The sequence below is a fragment of the Xenopus laevis genome, chromosome 6L (assembly GCF_017654675.1).
Source record: "Xenopus laevis strain J_2021 chromosome 6L, Xenopus_laevis_v10.1, whole genome shotgun sequence".
Taxonomy (NCBI): Eukaryota; Metazoa; Chordata; class Amphibia; order Anura; family Pipidae; genus Xenopus; species Xenopus laevis.
The window spans coordinates 146,058,297-146,080,115 of NC_054381.1; the positions used below are offsets into that span (position 1 = coordinate 146,058,297).

At 34.1% G+C, this 21,819-nt stretch overlaps 1 protein-coding gene across 1 annotated transcript in view; it reads right to left on the bottom strand.

Moving 5' to 3' along the window:
- Positions 1 to 21,819, bottom strand: part of LOC108718600 (CUB and sushi domain-containing protein 3) — a 696,593-nt gene that overhangs the window by 348,702 nt on the left and 326,072 nt on the right. Inside the window, exon 8 of the mRNA XM_041566615.1 lies at positions 6,897 to 6,974. Within this exon, the coding sequence (XP_041422549.1) occupies positions 6,897 to 6,974 (78 nt within the window). The remainder of the gene's footprint in view (positions 1 to 6,896; positions 6,975 to 21,819) is intronic.

The window sequence follows — 21,819 nt, forward strand, 5'->3', positions numbered from 1 at the left end:
CAGGACTTGTGCCCATAACCAGGGACACGGTAAACCAAAAAACATAAAATTTTGCAAAAAGAATTGTAAAAATTTGCCGAAAAATGAGTGAAAGTTCCATGGAAATGTAAACATGTATCTTGTAATAAAAGGAATGTGTTAATCCCCTCAGTGGATACATTCGGTGCAACAATACCATTCCATTAGAATATATTCCTTTTATAAAATGGCACAGCTGTGTGTTTTAGACACTTATATTTTCTTTTATTGCTGGTTACCACTCAAGCATTGAATGGATTTGCTTGTTGACTACCCAGTGTGAATTGTAAAAGCTTAATGCCCAATACAGAACACATCATTGAAACATTGTACCTCTCTCACTGTTAGATTTTGTATGTAATTAAACATGCGTCTCTAAATCTGCAGAGCTAGATTTTTTTTTAACCATTGTGATATTATAAACAATCCTGTTTTTTCTACCAAGTGAAAGGTTTAGGATTGAATCTGCAATAACAAATTTTCCACAGATTGCTTCAGAAATCTCTGTGCCACATCATTGTCATGGCAAGTTTTTATTTTATTGTCTGCATGACTCAAGCACTGGAAAGAAAGATTATATGCTGTAAAGTGGGAAAATGACTCAGTGGGAGCAAGGTACTTGTACTATGATCACCATTATATAAAAACTGAGAAAAAAATGAATCTCCTTGATTACTGTATACATTTCAGGTTCAACCACAGTACACGTTATGGATATGCTAATGCATACAGGAACGGTTTTCCCCTTACTACACTAATAGCACATTCCAGATGCTTAACAAATGTCTCACTGATTCTCTCATTGGCTAAAATACAACACATGCATTCTCTAACACATAACTCCAATGAAAATACAGTTACTGCATATAGCATTTTCAGTGGAATATTTTTTTATGCAACAATTGTGGCATATTTTTGCACCACCGATTTTATTAACTGAAATTAAAAGGTACATTGGTTAAATAAAGACAACTTTGGATAAGTTGATCCCATTAAAGAGAAGGGGAACTCCAAACCAAAATTTGATAAAATAGAAACCCTAATACAGTGTTTATCCATCACAGTTACCTGTTTCTTCAAAAAATATGAATAAATATGATACAAAATATGATACAAAGTAACAGTAGCCAGATTAGCAAAGTAGTCAGACAGATCAGCAGGAGAGCAGGGGGCTAGGCTTAAGGAACTGTTCCAAACCATTAAAAATTATGAAATGTCTGTATATTTTTTAATTGATGTATATTGCAAAGTTGCTTAAAATTATGTTTGCTTTTCAAAAAGCTTAAGTTATGTTTTTGTGGAGTTCCCCTTCTCTGTATAAATGATATTAATGCAAAAAAGTTATTGATGCTAGCACCTACATGATAAAGAGGAGATTTGGATGTAGTAAACAAAGGGACATAATTAGGAAGATGACAAGCAAACATTGTCCCTCATGTTGCTAAATAGGGGATGCACAAATATAGTTAGAACACTAAGGGCTTGTTACTTAATGTAGGAGTTTGTCTGCAATGGGTTAAAAGGAGAAGAAGTGGGAATGTGGAATCATTTGCAGCATGATGATTTTAGAGTTATCTGGCTTGCTGATCTAGTCTAATAAAAAGGGACAGTTGTGGTTCTTGAGTGTCAATGCTGGTCAAGGGGCCTGATAGAAAGAAAGCAGCTGTAGGACTTGAGGTCACTAAAGTGTATGGCACAGTTATTCTACTGTTATTGTAATCCCAACAAAGCAAATTTGTGCTGTTGGAGTGATAATAAATAGCAGGGTCTATAAGAATTACCTGCATGAGAGATGGCACAGATGGGGTTCTGTCAGAATTGATTGCTAATCCTGCTGATGGAGAGTAATAGAGGTACAGAAATCTGATAAGATGAGCAACTGTGTGACTTGGTGATGTTACGTCAGCTACAGGGCTAACACGCAAGGTATGTATGGGACCTGTTATACAGAATGCTTGGGACCTGGGGTTTTCCACATAAGGGATATTTCTGTAAACTATTTTACGGCTCAGTAAATGCCTTCCCAAACTAGTACCAGCAGAACATGGGATTACACTGGACTCTCCTACCCAGATAGGGCCTTTGCTATGTGGAAGAGGAAGGTGAGCGTGTTGTGCACCTACAACTCTCTTGTTGCTTTACCAAAACCAAAAAATAAAAAGAAGGGGAGACCAGACACAATCACAGCCTGCACATCGCTCCAGGTACCTGTGAAGTCACAAGGATGGTAAGCAGCTTCCCCTTTTTATAACATTCCTCCCTTAGTGCCACCAACCAATCCTTACACCCCATGTAGCCAGTCTCAGGGTTCCCTCTGCTCCCAGTACCTCCCCACAGTCCTGGGCACCCTTTGTTACCCACTCTGGTGCCTTGCAGACTGTTTTAAATTAATTTGAACTTTTAGAAGTTTTTGGTTTTTTTTGGCTAGGAATTTTTTAGAGGTTTTACAGGTATTTGTATATACACAATATTTTCTGTTCATACAGTTTTTTATTCTGATCTTTTAATAAATTTCATGACATTCATAGTTTTAGAGCTTTTAGAGATTAGTTGTGGTTTCAACAAGCTTTAAAACCACTAAAATCCGACCTTTGATAAATAGGTCTCCACATGTCACAAAAAATTATTTAAACAATAAATAAACCCAACAGGATTGGTTGGCCTCAAGTACATGGTACTGTTTTATATTATATATACAGAGAAAAGGAAATATGAATTATTTGATTAAAATTGACTCTATGGGAGATGGCCTTCCTGTAATTCAGAGCATCTGGATAACAGACTTACAGATAATGGATCCCATGGCTGTATATGCAGGATAATATTTTGTTGTAAACTTCAACATTTTGCAGCAAAGTTAATGTACTACAGAAAAAATGAATTCACCAAGGAAAAAATGCATTAATGAATTTATGTGTTTGCCCACTGTTATCTTGTATTCACTAAACTGAGGACATCTCCACTATAGTTTCACTACTGTATAAGGATTTTTTTCCAGTGGCACAACAGGTCTAAGGCTACATTGCATTTCTTTTTTTTAGTGACAACAAAGAATCCAGTATGCAAGTATCAAGGGGCTTAAAGCTAGAACTAAAAAAAGTCTTGTAAGCACACTGTATAAAAATAATAGCATTTCCAGGGGCTCATTTCCTAAGAAAAAAAAAGAACATCGCCCCTTATCCTGCTACAGAGAACTTATCCTAGTAGATGATCAATGACTCCTTTGGTATGAAAACTGTATAATTGCCCTACCACTTTAATCATCAGAACTTTAGCTGGTGGAATAGGCCAGAGTAAAATGTGTCTTGGGAGACTAACAAAACATATGGTTGAGTTGAGTAGAAACATGGATTGATGTATTATAGTCTTGGTTTCCCACATAAATACATCATGTGAAAAATACTTTGAAAAGCAGTGCTGAAAACACAATTAGATAAAATTTGCATTATTTCACAAAATGAATCAGGGAGTTCTATCTTGCAACCTTTCAGGTTCTGTTTAGCTGTAATCTACTTTGTCCCACAAATTGGTGAAAGATGAGAGAATCCCAGAAGCTGTAATTCAAAACACCTGGAGGCTGCAGGTTGAAACTTACCTTCCTTCAAATGTGGGTCCTGGCCTCCTATCTTAACAGAAGGACCCCTATTTTTTAAATGCAACATAATGCAGCTAAATCTGAAATTTAATTTAGCAACAGTCATAAAAACTCACCTGAGAAATCAGGCCTGGACATAAGGAAATGGAAATGATTTTAAAGTTTTTAGAAAACTGTCATTAGCCATATAAAGTTTAATTGTGTCACTTAAAGGAGAAGGAAAGGCCCTATTTACTTGTGGGTGCCAAACATTAGGCACCCTCAAGTGATTGTATATACTTACCTCACACCCCAGGCCAGTGCTCCTATCAGCAGAAAACTGCAATGGCCCAGGGTTCTTCCTGCGAACACCACTGAGCGATCGGCTTCTGGCTTCTTCCATCTTCACAGAAGTGCTCACTTGAAGAACCCCCAGACTGGTGCTATTTTCTCCTTAAATTTTTTTTTGGTCTGGCGTGGAAATGCCCACCATTACAAATCAACTGGAAGGAAGTATCCTAATTCAAGTAGCATAACCTGGCCTTTCCCAACTTCTTTACCTCAGATATATGCTTACTAGGAATAGTGAAAGTCCTGTTCCCATGGAATAAAAGTAGTTTTCTCTCTAGAATTCTACTATACTATGCCAAGAAATTAGTGGTTATAATTTCCACACAGTAGTGCACTGGGTTAACTAATTAAGTAAATAAACCCCTTCCTATTATCAGGCTTACTCATGAGGATTGGGGTTGTGTGACTAAATTACACTATCCCTACAGACAGATATTCTATGTGGCAGGGGAAAAATCTAGAGTATTAAATAGTATATTACATAAAAGAAGTGGTACTGTAGGTAGCCCTCATTCAACAAAATCCATTTTGTGGCCCCCAAGCCTAATGCAATGCTTATTGAGTAGCCTTACAGGTATGCTTAATAATGGAAATCCTCTGTGTTGATCTGGCAATTAACTGTTTTGTTCACTTCTTAAGAATACTCCACTTTATTATTTCCTTTCTATTTTTCTATTTATAAATCTAAGAAGCTGTTCAGACTATACCTCTATTTCAGATCTTTATGATGTGAAAAACTTTTTTTTCCAATACCATCATCTGAAATATACTTTTCCTTAAACTTCGTTTTATCAATCTTTGCAAATTAGACATTTTATAGGCTTTCACAAACAGAGGATCTGGAATACAATAAACAACTTTAAGGGGGTTATTTACTAAACCTCAATTTTTTTTTTGGCCAATAGTCATATTTTTAGAGAAAAAAAAATCCTCAAATTCTTTAAGATTTTTTACCCCAAAGTAGCAAAAGTCTGAAAATTCGCCATCTGAAACCTGCCGAGGTCATGTAGAAGTCAATGGCAGATGTCCCTTTTACAATTTAAAGATATTGTGATCTGCACTGCATTTCATCCAATAATCGTAAAAACTTGGAGTTTTTGGGCGATAACCCAAAAAAATAGAGCAATTTGGTTATCAAATCCCAAACATTTGAACAATTCAGGTTTTCACTTGATTTTATCGAGTTTTTTCCTACCCAAATTTAAAAGTTATTATATTGATAAAAAAGATAAAATTGTGGATGGGGATTTGGTCAAGCTTGGTTTAATAAACATTAGATAAATTTGAGTTTTAGTAAATATGCTCCTGTTATAAGTTATACTGTAAGTGGGTAATATGAATGAGCAATACTAAAATCTTGACCTTTTTCCCACAGGGGAAAAAATATTTTTTCCACGATTTCCTATTATTTGGGGAAAAAAATTTATGTAAGAAAAAGTTAAACTATATTTTTCCCCACACAAATTTTCCATATGTGGCCATATGCATGCAGATACCTAAAATGTAAAAATTATAATGAGTTTCACCATTTTAAAGGAGGCAAGCTTTGCAAACAAGCTTCGTGCATGAAAAACAATTTGAACTACATTTTGTCCTTATACTCAGGTAAAAAGTAGTGGTGAGTGAATTTTTCGCCATGCATCGATTTTAAATTCGCAATTCACCATTGGTGTATTTTTTCACAAACCTGCTTTAATGCAATTGGAGTAGTAAAAACTTGAGAAAAAACACCCATTAACTTAAATGCATTTAGAATGAGAAAAAATAGCCATTGACAATGCAATTGCAATGAGAAAAAACATAAAAAAACGCCCATTGACTTGCGATTGGAGTGAGAAATAAAGTCACTCATAATATATTCTGCTACAAAAAAGTTGTTGTAACAAAAATGTTGACATCGAAAAAAGTCATCTATAGACTCAAATGTATTCTGCTACAAAAAGTTGGTACAACAAAAAGACACCCATAGACTTTAATGGGGAGGATTTAGCCCTCAAACTGAAACCAAGGTTCAGGAGACACTTATCACAAGTAATGTAACTTTGCAGAGAGGTACAAGCCTTTTTATACTATGACCGGAGGGGACCACCGTATGGGGTTTACCTTGACATGGTATATAGTGGCTTATCAATTTTATGATCATAACTTTGTAACTAAAAACTCCTGTATTTGTAAACACAGGCACTTGTATACATACTGAAATACTTATGAGACAGGGGACCAGGGAATGTGCATTGATTAATTGGCCAAATCAGTAGCACTTCCATTGTATTTAAATACATTTTAACTTAGCCTTGGAGTGCACCCTCAATCCCCCTTTTGTTTTTTTACTATGGGTGGAGACATGCAAAACACTCTGTTATGTCTCTTTGACCAACTAGGCATCCAGAACTATGCATCTATAATTCAGTAAAAATACTATGATGGTGTTTAGGTAGACTCTAAAGACATGGCGGTGTGGGATATTAGAAGTAGGTGTACACGAGTATTATTTATTATTCATGCCATCTTGGGAATAAAGAAAGCTACCCATTTTTGAGCAAAGGTTACAGTTGTATCACACTGGTCCCCAACAATAGCAATTGTGTAGAATGCAAAATTCAGAGTAGTGGCTGAAATTAGTTTCCCAGTTCTGCCAGTTTCATTATGTACCTGTATGCATTTACTTTTTCAAATGTCCCTTAGATTTGTTTTCTAGCTTAGTCTGAGGATTTGTGGGCCAGTATACATTTTTTACAAATTCAATATGGTGAAGTTTCTTTCTGCAAATGATTAAACATCACGTTTAGCAGGGCAATATATGAAAATGTTTACATATTTTTATTCCAACACATTTTTATTTGTATTAAAGCAGCCTGCAAATCAAAAATAATCTCCCTTGAACAAGAGCAAACGTAGACAAAACAGAAGCCAACATAGGACCACAAAAGATAACAAAAATTATTCGACTCACAGATAGAAAACTTGCTGCTGATGTCTTTCCCTGGAAACAATTTAAATCCTCTAGATTTATAATCTATGGACTTTTTTGCTAGTTAGGAAAACAAACAAAAACATGTATAAGATAAATGCAAACAGTTTGACTATAGCCAATATGAATCAACACCAGTAATACAGACTTAGAAACACAGTTTCTAGTGCACTGGGACAATGGTAACATGTCTAAAAGAAAAATCATTTGTTAGGATTACAGTAGGTGGTGTCCTTAACCAGTGAGATGCATTTGACAGTTTAAGTTGAACCATTACAGTATATGTAATATGCTTGTCAAGTCAGTTTAAATATAAGGTATACTGATTTCTTTTAAAAGAGGCTTTGTTTATGTGTGCAGTATAGTCATATCTGTTTTATAAATAGAAGACAGGTGAAAATGAACATAGTTTAGATATGATGTCTGTACACTATGAATTATAATTTTACAGCTTTGAAGAGACAAAGAAAGGCATAAATAAAGTTTCCTTTAACTTTCAACAGTCAGCAATTAGATTGTACAATACACACAAAAACAGAAAAAAATTAAAATGCTGTTCTGTTTTAAATTGCACATATTTTAGATAATGCATTGAAAACCATCTAATAAAGAAGTTAAAAGCAGAATATGGAAACATGAAAACAATTAACATGATGATGGAGTATTTAATATTTGTAGAGTTTAGAGCCAACAAAAATATTATGTATCTTCAAATCTAATGGCAACATAACCTGTTTCATGATTGGTTAATAGAATGTAAATGTAAAATGTAGTCATTAGAGCTGTGTAAAAAGCATTCTAATCAAGATACTTTTTATAATGCTACTGTAAAAGCAAAAGAACATTGTTAACTGGCCATTTACACAAGAATAGAACAAAAAAATACCAATGGCATTCGCTAAAGAAAACCCTGTAAAGCATCAACTTAAAATGCAAGCAAACAAGTCAATTTAAAAGGTTATTAAAAGTAACATTCAAATTAAAATATATTTTTTATGTTATGAAGAGGGATAAAATAACAAAACTTTTAAAAAATGAAATAAATATATAAAGTTATAAAGTATAATACAAGGAGGCTTACATACGAGATTTCAAATGTTTTTTTTCTGCAATGCAATCGCAAAAACCCTTGAATCTCAAGTTTTTCACAATCATTTGTTCTCTTGCTAGCATATTTACAAAGAAACTTTAAATCAGAAACAGTATGTAAGAAAAACTTGATCGTCATAAAATTTTAATTTTCAAGTTAAATTAACACATTTGGCATTTTAAAAAAACATGAAATATAAAATAGCATGGATATTTTGGAGGAAAATAGAACTCTCATTGACTTCTGCAGCCAAATCTTTTCATTGAAATTTTAAACATTTTTTTCTATTGATATATTTAGAATTAGGAAACTATAAAAATGACATTGGCCAAAGTAAAGGCACTGATAATTTTATGTATGAAGACAAGTCAAGCCATTTTTTGTACAAGAAATGAAATGTGCAAAATGGAAGACTGTGGTAGAAAAAAATTAATCTGCAAAGAAGTAAATGAGTTGTGTTTGGACCACACATGTTTTTTAATGCCATTGTGAACCAAAATTATAATTTTGCACACTAAAAACCCCAAATACAGAGAGAGATATACTCTTTCCATTGGTAATGGAAATGCTGCCAATGCATTCTTCCACTAAGGCTGCAAAATCTGTTTATTTCTAGCTTATTGATAGTTAAAGTATAGATAAATCAGTTTGGTGGTGATTAATATGTATATGATTGGATTTTTTTTATAGACAAATACATTAAATGCTTTTTAATACAAAAAGTCTATCACATTAATAAATAGCAGAAATTGGCAAATACACATTTTATACTGAAACAAACTAATTTCTCCCCAAAATAATATTTTGGTTTCTGCCTGAAATGTATGATTATAATAATGCAAAGTCAGGGGCACATCTAAAAAATACAGCTAGAAGGATGTAATTGACAGCATTTAATGATAATGATATTGTAATTATCTGGTAACCATTTCTGAATAGCACTGACTCATTGCCAAACATTGATTCATAAAATCAACCAATATTCAAGAATCTTTGTAACCAAATTTAGTATTTTTTAAAAAAGGCATGTAAAAAATGATTCATCATGCAATGCAATTTATTCTCTTCCTTGTATGGGTTACGCTATTGTATGTCTGAAGTGGTGTCAAATAACATAACATTTTTAAAGGATTGTTGTTATGACTTTAATGTTTTACACTAATGACATTACAGGTAATTCATTCTACCATTTAAATGTTGTTCTTGAAACAGTGTATTTTTTTAGGAGTAGTAATGGTACTGTATATAGGCAGCCATCTCAGTTTGTTGTACTTGAACCTGTGCTTTCAGAAAGAGCCAAACCTTCACAATGGAACAACTTTGAGATAATCTATTGCCAGTACCTCGCGAGTAACATGTTACTCACCAACCCCTAGAATGTTGCTCCCAGTGGCCTCAAAGCAGGTTCTTTTTCTTTTGAATTCCTTGAGGCAAGTTTTTTTTTTGCATGAAAACCAGGTGTACTGCCAAACAGAGCCTCCTGTGGGCTACCAGTCCATATAGGGGCAACAAACAGCCAATAATAGCCCTTATTTGACATCCCCATGGACTTTTTCATGCTTATGTTGTTCCCCAACTTTTTAAATTTAATTGTGGCTCACCGAGTAAAAAAGGTTGGGGACCCCTGTGTTATCTGGCTACTTCTGCATTGTTCTGTTGATAGGCTGTTCAGAGGGAAAGTGACAGGGTGATTGCAGCACAACAGTAAAGAGTGACATTTATCAGAACAAGACTAGTCCCACATTTAATTTCAAAATTAAATATCTAATTATTTTAATAAAAAAAACCTGTTTGCTTTTTTGAAAACAATTTTCAATGCAGGATACTGCTGAAGGAGCACTATTAAATGATGCTTTTTGTTTTCTCATAACAGGATCCCTTTACATTTTAGTGGATTAAATAAATACCGTGGTAAATATAATTTTTTGGACTTGGACTTGTTGAATAGATTCAAATAACATTTAAGAGTAAGAGATTTATAAATATACTGTTAATTTTATTCCACTTTAAGACCTGGTGGGATCTGGCGGGATCTGAGTAGCAGAGGGCTCCTCTCAAAGTGAAAGGCAGTTGTTATAGGTAGGAGCATGAGTTTTGGGATACCATACGTTACAGGATGAATAAGCCTTGGGGGCAGATTTATCAAAATTTGAGTTTACAGTTTAAATAAAAACTCAGCCTTGTTCTATTTTTTTTATATTTTTAGAACCATATTTATCAAATGGTGAGTTCTCACTTAACTCATTGATAAATATAATTATAAAAATTGTGAGTGAGTTTTTACATTTTAATAATTCAAGTATAGACAAGGGGTAGGCAGAAGTGATGTGGTTGGGGGGATGATGCGACCGGCCGGGCTGGCCCCAGCACTGCATGCATCTATTATACAAAAATAACGTTTCACAAGACTAAGTAGTGAGTATTTCAGGTTCAGAAATGGCTAAAAACAGTAAAACAAGCATATTCATAGGTAAAAGTTAAGATCTAACTATAATGAAAAAAATACTGATATTTTGCCAAATTCTTTTAACAGGCTACTTATTTATTAATTCATGCAGAAAAAATGTTGTGCAAACTATTTAAAACCTTGGAACAGAGAGAAACTCTGTTCTCTATGCACCCAAGTATGACAAGATAATGTGATCCACTCAGCTGAAAATGAAGACATCTACAGTGCTGCTAAACCTTTAAGAAATTAAAATGTGTTTACATAGGAATATTTTGCAAAACAAATGACACTAAAACCATTTTGTTTGTAATACTCCAATTTTTTAAGAATAAAGATCATCAGTGAAAAAATTAAAAAGTATTTGCTGAAATTCTCAGGTCCACAATTTGTGCACAGGCCCTCTATGCCTCTGAAGTGACCATACCATTTAATAGTAAGGAGTAATAGAAAAATTGTTAATTCCCCCCACTGTAATCATGTCAATGTAAATAAAGAAAATAAGTGCAATGACAGTGGTAATTATTTATACAAGTGGTCATTCAAAAAGTGACAAAATGTGAAACAATGGAAAGTTTATTGCCCAACTGATAATTCAAACCTTTTGTGGACTTTTTGTTTTTTTCACAACTTTGGTGTGTTGCCTAAAAGATTCTGCTAACACAATGCATTTTTCTGCAATGCACAAGCAACCAATCACAGCTATTCTGCAGATCGCAAACCTACTGTATTACATTTTAATAGTGATGGGTGAATAAATTCGGCATTTTGCTGGTAGCGAATGTTTTTGTGAAACTGCGTTGAAAATTCGCCGACAAGAAATCTACCACAAAAAAAAAATTTTGCTCGCGTCAAAAATTATTTTGATACACATTACATTTTGTGAATTGTCACCGTTTCGCAACATTACTCAACACCATATTACACCCAATGATTGCCTCCTATGGTTTACATACACAATGGGGCCCATTCACTAAAAAACAAATTTAGTTTTTTTCCACTAATCTCTAAAAACGTGTGGTTTTCCTATTTTTTTTTTTTAAAAAAAGCTCTAAAAATCTAATATTGATTAAGTGTAAAAACCATGCAAACCTTTAACTTAAAACTTCACCAGGTAAAAGTTGTTGAGGTCCTATAGAATTCAATGGGAGCTGTGCTGATCCTATTGGACTGTTTTAAATCAGTTTGGACTCTTAGAGGTTTTTGCATTTTTATTCACTAAAAATTGTCTCAAAATGTAAAATTTTTAGAGGTTTTGGAAGTAATAGTAATTTTTAACGAATTGTTCAGTGTTATTTTCTGTTCATACATTTTTTATTCGGATCTTTTAATAAATGTCATTAGTAGTTTTAGAAAAAGTGAGTTTCGTCGTGGTTTCAAAAACCACTAAAATCTGACCTTTGATAACTAGGCCTCTAAATGTTTACATACACTGTACATATGTGATATGTCACTTGGGGGAGTCCTGTATATGTCTAATGAAGATATTAAAAACTAAAAATTTACATATATTCTCACTGGCTGACTGTCCACAGGGTCCTTATAACCTCCCATCGGTCTCCTCGTATGTTTATTATAAGATAACCCAAAGCCAGATGAGAGTGTGATGTGTAGCCCAAGTAATGAGACATGACTTCAATGACAGTGTGTTATTTGGCAAGCAATTTTGATGAGGTGAGATTCCAAGACTTAAAAATTACACAAAGTGGTACAAAATAAAGATCTACAATCCCTATTTTGAATAACTTAACTGTGATAGTATGTAAACAAAACTCTATCAATAAAAAAGTTGCATGGCATGTTACAGAGAAAAAAGGCAAAATAAGCTTAAGAAAATATTACTCATCTAAGATGTCAAGCCTTGTATTTAAAAAAACAGACTAACCACCAAATGTACTTAAGATGGTCATACACTTGCTAATCTTGTATGCAGTATCGAACTGGGGGTTTTGGTCCCACCACCCTCACCCCCACTGCTGCCCCCCAACGCCCTATTGTATACCTCCTTTCGCTCTATCTCTCCTAATGGGACATGCTGATTTTAGCCAGTGGGGGAAGAGGGAGGCACAGTGGCAGTTTCATGTATATATACCCCCAAAATTCATAGCAGGATGACACAGTACCAATTTCAGGTATACATAACCCAGCAGCATGACACAGTGGCAGTTTCATGTATACATATCCCCAGAACTCATAACAAGATGGCACAGTGGCAATTTCATGTATAAATACTGCTAGAACTCATAGCAGGATGGCACAGTAGCCAATTCATGTATAAAAGCCCCAGAACTTATAGCAGGATGGCACCGAGACAATTTTATGTATAATACCCTCCAGTTACAGAAACTTACTGGAAAAGCAGCATCAGGTCAGTAAGGCGCTGAGGTGACAATGAATGAAAACTTACTGCATGTAGCAGAAGCACAGATGTGCCTCTGTAACCATCTTTTTCAATGAGCAAAACAGGGGCTGCCATAGATTGTGGAGCTGTAGTCACCAGGTAAGGGCAGGGAGACATGACTTTTCCACACTGCAGGACCTGACCTGGCTATGTCTGTAATACATCATCAAAGCAACCTTAAACTTATCTACAACAAGCAAAAATCCTGCTTCTATAAGCCTGCTCAGTGTTGCTTCTGCAAACTAGCCACATTCCCTTTTTCTGTAGCATACAAGAGTGGGCATGGGGTTTGGCTTACAGTAGAGGTACAGGAATGATGAGTGCACAGAACTCCATGCAAAAGGACCTGCAAGGGGCACACAAGATATCTCGCAGCAGGGAAGGAAGGAGGGCAATTGTCCGGGATCAGCAGGACCTATGAGGGCTACGGCCAACCATTTTTTACTGTTGCCTTCCGGCCCAGTCTGACCATGCTTGCATGATATCTATTCAAATGACATGTGGGTCAAACAGACTAATACCATTAAAATGGCTATAGACTTTTTTCTTTTCTTTCTAACTACCTATTGCTTTTTTCATTCCAGCTGAAATTATTGAAACTACAGGAAGTTAGAGGAATTTGGAGCTTAGAGGTGATTTCCAATATCCTTTTACAATAGGGATGCATTATTTCCTATAGATTACTAAACACTGAAATGGGATATTGCTAGCATATCAAAAACCATTGAGTTTTTGATCATGGCAGTTCTCCAACATCCATGTAATTACTAAATATTACTAAAATATTTTATTACAAAATAGTTAACATTTTTCCAAAGTAATACCGCTCAAGAGCTGCAATCTATAAAGCCAGTCTCAAGGGCCAGAGTCTCTTGGAATATAGCCCCCAGTCCACAAGGACCCAAATATCAAGTTTCAAAAATTATACTCCAAAGAGTTCTATTCAAAGTTAAAAATCAATATTTTTATTAAATACAAAATTTAAAAAAGTAGGCATTAATGATGTTCATTAAATTTTGTATTTAATAAAAATATTGATTTTCAAATTTGAATAGAACTCTTTGGAGTATAATTTTTGAAACTCAACAAAAATTAATGTTATTGAGACTATAGACAAACAACATCTTTATAACTATTTCTATATTTGCTAGAATAGTAAGAATGTTGGGCTTACAGAAGTAGCAATTCCTTATGGTTACTATACAAAATGAAGAAAATAGTTATTGAAACAATATGATAGAAAAAGGTGTTGTATGGTCCCTGCATCCTCTTTTTTAACAGACAGCAAGTAAACAGTATCATGAAAATCAACTTATTAACTGATTGCTTATTGAAGCACAATGCATTTCCCTTTAAGAGTACATTTTCTCTTGCTTGATAAGTGAAAGATTTATGAACATTATACTGAGGTCCAGCTCTGTCTAGACTTTCCTCTCTAACTGAGAACATGATGTAATAAACACATACTAGATAAGCACTAACAGCTTCTTATTAGAAATGCACTTTTGAAAAGCAAATTCTACAACAAAGGTTTAAAATCTTTGTTTCATTTGTACTATAGGAAGTCTCCACAACTATAGAGAGTGTTTACCTCCATACCATCAATTACAAAGAGGGCAGAGGTAATGATTTATATATATTATTTAAAATGCAAACTATTTATGTATTTCAGAAAAGCCATGGATGGACTTTTACTTAAAGTGGACCTGTCATCCAGACACAAAAAGCTGTATAATAAAAGTCATTTTCAAATTAAACATGAAATCCAATTTCTATTTTTTATTAAAGCATTCATAGTTGTTGTAAGCTCATTTAAACATCTCATCTGTCAATCAAATATTGTATTGACAATTACTTTCACTTTACATTCAGCACTTCCTAGAAATTGCTGCTCTCCCCACATTCCCACTGTTCTCTTCACCATTTAATTGTGTAGCCAGGGCATGGGGATGGACATCAGGCCCCCCATTCTGGTGCACAAACAAGATTCTGAGATGATACAAGGCTTGTCTTGTAACAATAATAGCAGTACAAACAAAATGGCTCCTGCCTGCTTGCCATAATTATGAATTCCCAGAATGGAGGAAACAAGATTCAGATAATTTATATAGTGTAATTAAAGTTCATTTTGCTTGACTGATGTGATAAAATAGGATTATGCATATTTGTTTTGGGTGATGGGTCCCCTTTAACAAGACAGTCAGCAGTAGCCTATGTTCTCTCTATATGAATTAAACCAGTATCTGCAAAAATGTTTGAGTGGAGGTATTTTTATTGACCATGTTTCCCTCCCACTCTATAATATACAACAGTGCTAAGAAAAAAACTTCCCTAAATCACCTCAAGGATAATCACTAAGTGAGTTCTCCTCCACCAGGGTTATTGTGCCTAGATGCATTTTATTGTATTGACCATTATGAAGAAAAAGAGACTGTTAATTAAGAACCCTAACATAATTAAATATATAAAATTGTCTATTGTATGGGTATACTGAAAAGATGCAAAATGTAAAATAAAATATGCAATGATGATGTTATTCAATTTTAAGCATTAACTGATGATCTTGACAGAATTCAGAAATGAATGGCAAATTGACACTGCTAAGCGGATTAGTAAATTATATGCAGTGGAAGCACTAATTCAGTAAAGTGCTTAGGTGAAGGAGAGAAAAGACAAAAAAAATCTTGCTTGCCAAGCTCTATCTTACTCAGCAAAAACAAATGAATTGCTCTTTTTCTTATTAAAAGAACACTCTCTGATAAATGTAATGCTCTGCAAGGTCAACTTTTTTTTATTCACGAACATTTTTAATCAGCAGTGCACTATGATTATGACAACTGACTGTCCTAGACAATGGTGTTAAATATTACTGCTGCATGTGTCTTAGGAAGAAAGAGTGTTACTGAAAATGTTATAAACTCATTGCTGAGTTTTATTGAGCCAATAAAAAATCAGTACTATTGTTTCAAAAGATAGCATGTGTCAGGGGTTTATGTGTTATTGAAACTTCTGCATTGAAATGTATGGCATCTTCTCCGGTATTTAAATGAGAATTTAATAGAACTAGCATAGTCAGTTTAATGGGTCTATATCCTAGAACCTTTCCATGCTTAAATTATTACTGCAGTTATTTTAAACCAGTTAATGTTAATATCCAGACACTACGTCTCTCAATGTTCACATGTGTGTAGCTTATCTAGTTCGTTTTAAAATAAATCTGTCAAATAATTTAGAAATATAATGTTTTAATCGAGCCATAAAGCAAGATTATATTGTCTTCTTAAATCCATGAGATCTTTAGTAAACCAAAACAGTACAAAGTTACACCATCACTGTTAAAGGTCACTGCATCTCACTTTGTAGTCACATCAAAATCATAGTCAATAAAAGGAGCTGAATTCTTTTTTACAGCAAAAACTCAGGTAACTTATTGCATATAACACTCATTAAATAGAAAATGCAGAAAGAATAAATCCATATCAGTCAATTACTTCCATGTACAAGTATACAAAAAGTAAATACATAAAATTCTAAATACATTTTGAAACATACTATTATACAGTATATATATATATATATATATAGTTCAAATCAAAGCTGGTGCACCAGTCACTATATGTTAATGCCTGGGTGCTGGTTATAAACAGTAATCCATACGCAAAAAGAACCGCACACACAGGTCTTTTAAGTGAAAAACAAAAATAGTAGGCTTTATTACGACGTTTCGGCTCCTAAACTCGATGACGGCACGAGTTTAGGAGCCGAAACGTCATAATAAAGCCTACTATTTTTGTTTTTCACTTAAAAGACCTGTGTGTGCGGTTCTTTTTGCGTATATATATATATATATATATATATATATATATATATATATATATATATATATATACACAAAATGCTGCACGTCAACACTATTCGGGCCCCATTGACTTTAACTCTGGCATCAAAATTGATGCAAGCGACTTTTTGGAAAAAATATTCTAATACTGTATGCTGTATTTGTTTATTTCTATTATTCCAAATTATTTCATATTCTTAAACACACTTTGATTTTATTTTTTCAAAGTCTATACAAGTTATAGATAGAGATTAATGATCAAAGTGACTTGAATCTTAAGAAGAGAAATACAGTCTCAGTTATAAACACAATGGGATTGCTGGGTATCTCAAAATACACTTTCCCATTCAATCACATAAAAAATCTCTATATTTAAATTTTGCTTTTTTGCACTACTCTGCTTTACCAGAAATTGTTTCTAGTCATAGATAAAAGATTTAAAAACTTTTTCATGATAGCAGTCTTAATATATATTTTATTTAATTTTGGGTAAATGTATCTTAAGAGCTCATATTGAATTGTATTTACTTCTAAATTAAGATATGCATGCAAAACATATTTTTCAGTTATTAATGTCACATATGCATCTGTGAATTTATATATTTTTCAGGTTGAATAAGATTTAAGTTAATTAAGAGTAGCCTGCTTCTTATCAAAGATTTTATACAAACAGTTTTTCCTTATTACTATTTAATTCCGTATTACTATTTAAAGCACACCACTCTAACATATTTTTTAAATGCATGTAAGGCAAATTAAAATAGAAAATTTCAATTCATCTCTGTTACAATATTTTTTTTTACTTATGTAATGCATTTACTTCACTTATCTGTCTTTTTTCAAACTTATTTTGTATCATTACAAAATTGTATGTCATGCCATCAATATGTCTATCAATAGTATACTGCTAACATTGTGTTAAGAGGGAGTAGATAGAGTAATAGTAGCAATATGTGTTACAATGAACTATGAGAAATATTAAAATAAATCAATAGACAATAAATCAACAGGAGAAAGCATGTGTCTTATTTAATGTATGACACAAAAGGGCAACTCAATTATATTACTCATGAGTAAGTCTAAGTCATATCAGTATACCTTATATACTCGAGTATAAGCCGACCCGAGTATAAGCCGAGGTACCTAATTTTACCTACGAAAACAGGGAAAACTTATTGACTCGAGTATAAGCCTACACACAACTACAGCCCTGTCTCCCAGCAGTGCACATTCCGCCAAAGCGACCCCCCCAGCGATCAACCGGACTTCTTTGCAAAGTTGATGGTGACAGAGAATTGCCAAACGGATTACTGTGTGCATTGTCCCACTACCATGTGCAGAGGGTGCTGTGTGATATTGCCATCACTGTTAATCTTTCGTATAACCAACAGAGGGCGCTGTGTGATATTGCAGTGACTGTTATTCTTTCGTATAACCAACAGAGGGTGCTGTGTGATATTGCAGTCACTGTTATTCTTTCATATAACCAACAGAGGGCGCTGTGTGATATTGCAGTCACTGTTAATCTTTCATATAACCAACAGAGGGTGCACTGTTATTCTTTCATATAACCAACAGATGGAGCTGTGTGATATTGTAGTCACTGTTATTCTTTCATATAACCAACAGATGGCACTGTGTGATATTGCAGTCACTGTTATTCTTTCATATAACCAACAGAGAGTGCTGTGTGATATTGCAGTCACTGTTATTCTTTCATATAACCAACAGATGGCGCTGTGTGATATTGGAGTCACTGTTATTCTTTCATATAACCAACAGAGGGCGCACTGTTATTCTTTCATATAACCAACACAGGGCGCTGTGTGATATTGCAGTCTCTCCCCAAGCGAAATGTTGGTATAGGAATGATTAAAAGTGACTGCAATCTCAGCTACTGCCCACTGACTCTAGTATAAGCCGAGGTAGACTTTTTCAGCACATTTTAGATGCTGAAAAACCCGGCTTATACTCAAGCATATACGGTAAGTCCCAGCAGGAATGGTAGAGTAAGATATTAACTATCATTGTGTGGGAGGAGTGAAAGTAAGAACTGCAGCCAGACAGTGATATGTGGGAGAGTCTTATTAGGTTTTTACGCAATACATATAAGATACAGTATCAGATGTAGGGACTCTGCTAAAGGTCCATTAGAGTATAATGAACTATCATTTAGAAAAACATTTTTTTTATTCATATATCTGCCGCAGAGGACAAAACTGTAGGTTAATGTCTATTGCTGAAGCTACTGTCTAAAAATATGCATGTTTTTGGACTGTGTGGAATGTTTGCGGGTCTCACACTAATTAATCTAATTTTTCTCTAATAAAAAATATTCAGTTCCATCTGCTTAAGTTGTATATGCAAGGCTGTATTTACATACTTGAGTACTTATTTTATAAAAAAAAGAAAACCTCCCCAGCCACCACCAGAGAACACCTGAAAAAAAAATCAGTAGCAGAGCTAGAGGATGGAGGAGTCAGCTGTATTCTTATTGCCATGATGTCACTCATAACAGAAGTGATGTCACACGTAACTGAAGTGTGTGTGTGCAGTAGTGTGCATGATGTCACTCCTTCAGCTAGAGGTGCAGTGAGGTCTGCTGCTTAGGGTGGCACTGGACCTAAATACAGTACTGTGTACATGGGTCAATCTTCCTACTTTATCAAGTCAATCCTCTATTTATATCTGTTATTTAGGGGCAGATTTATTAAGGTTTAAATTGTGTTTTCCAAGAAAAATGCAAGTTTTGGAGGTTATTTTGGAGTGATTTTTTTTTTGAGATTTATTATACCCTGACCTGGGAAACAGCTTGGATCTGAAAATACACAATCTAAAACCTGTGGAGGTCATGTAGAAGTCAATGGCAGAGGTCCCTTGAACAATTTGAAGATGTTAATAGCCTTAATTATGTTTGAGTTTTTTTCAACTCAAACTCAATTCGAGCGATGATTCGTGTTTTTTCTTAAATTCAAAATCATTCGAGTTCATTCAGGGTGTATAAAAACTCAAAATTTGACCTTTGATAAATAACCCTCTAAATGTACACTACGGGGCACATTTATCAAGGGTCGAATATCGAGGGTTAAGAAACCCTCGAATTCGACCCTCGAATTTAAATCCTTCAAATTCGAAGGATTTAGCACAAATCCTTTGATTGATTGAACGATAAAATCCTTCGAAACGAACGATTCGAACGATTTTAAGTGATAGATCGAAAGATTTTCTTCGATAAAAAAAGGGTTAGAAAAGTGATGGGGAAGGCTAACATTGTACCTCGGTAGGTTTAAACTGCTGAAGTATGTAGTCAAAGTTTTTTTTAAAGAGACAGTACTTCGACTATCAAATGGTCGAATAGTCGAACGATTTTTAGTACAAATCGTTCAAATCAAAGTCGAAGGTCGTAGTAGCCTATTCGATGGTCGAAGTACCCAAAAAAATACTTTGAAATTCGAAGTTTTTTTCATTCGAATCCTTCACTCAAGCTTAGTTAATGTGCCCCTACATTAGATTCTTTATCCACAATGGATGTTGCTATATAAATGCAAGAACATTATTTATAGCGCAACCACAGAAACATAAAATCCATAAATAGGTATGGACTTATTGTCTCTGTCTGCATACTAAGGAACATACATTATATAACATGAAATGTATTATCTGTTTTTCTCTCTCTCTCTGTCTTTCTCTGTCTCTCTCTCTGTACATTGAAACCCATTAAATCATTTTAAAAGGTTATAGTTTTATTTGTCTGAAGCAGCTCTGAATAACATGTAATTGATATAATGAACTATTGTGAAAATATAGTTAAAATGCAATAGAAAACAGAACCAAATGAACTAAAACCTGATTCTAAATCGTTTAAGAAGTATATGAATACTCTCTTTTTAAAGCTAATTATACATTGTTATACATCATACAGTTATGGGACCATCATTGGGGCCTGTTTTTATTAGAAATCTCTAAATCTAGTAAAAAATTATTTACATATTAATTAAACCCAATATGATTGTTTTACCTCCAATAAGGATTAATTATATCTTAGTTGGGATCAAATACAAGCTACTGTTTTATTATTACAGAGAAAAAGGAATAATTTTTTTGTAATTTTAATTATTTGATTAAAATGGAGTCTATGGATGGAGTTTATGGATGGTCTTTCTGTAATTCTGGATACTGGGTTTCCAGATAAGGGATGTACAATTCTGTCAATTCAGTTAAACTGAGTGCAGAATGTATCACATAGAAAAGTGTGTGTATCAATGTTTATACTAAACTGACATATTCATATGGTGTAGTAGAAGGCCACATGCGTTATTTTACATTTATTTGTCCTGGCAAACTTTACCAGGGAAACATCACCAATTCAAAAAGTTATTTATTTAGAATTATGGAACACACAGGAAATTATTCATTAATAGTATCTTAAAAAAAACTGGCTAGTCCAAGCATTGACTTTAATGCATTTGGACAAAATAGTTGCACGTATACAGTTGTCACTTGCGTCAAAATTGTTGCATGTCAAAACTTTTTTGACACCCATTGACTTCAATACATTTTGAAAACTTTTTGTCGTTTAGTGATTTTCCCGGTATATTCGAAAAACATTTCAGCAAATGGAAACGCCACAGATTCGCCATCACTAGTAAAACATTTAAACAAATTTAATTAATAATACTGACAATATAAACTAATCTAGAGTGATCTACAGTGTCCAGTACTACAATTCTTTTCTAAAAAAAACATACCACTTGAAACTCAAGGCTGTGTGCAATAAGTAATGTAAAGCAATAATTCCTTAGCAATACTCCTCAGTCAGCATACAGTAAATTAAGGGCCATTCTGTGTTCAGCCCTTTGCCCATGATAGAACTTCTAGTGGTTTTCCTGAGCCTTGTGCGTTTGTCTTGAAATTTCTGATCTGATTATCCGTGTTTGACCCTGCTTGTTCCTGACTACTCTCCACTCTGTATCCTGACCCTTGCCTGCCTACGACAACTCTCCTGCTTAACCCCTTGATTGACTACCTGGTTTTGACTCTTGCCTGCCTGACGATTCTGATATCCGCCTGCCTCGACCCAGCCTGTCTGACGATCCACTTGCCTAATCCTCTTGTACTATGACCTTCGGC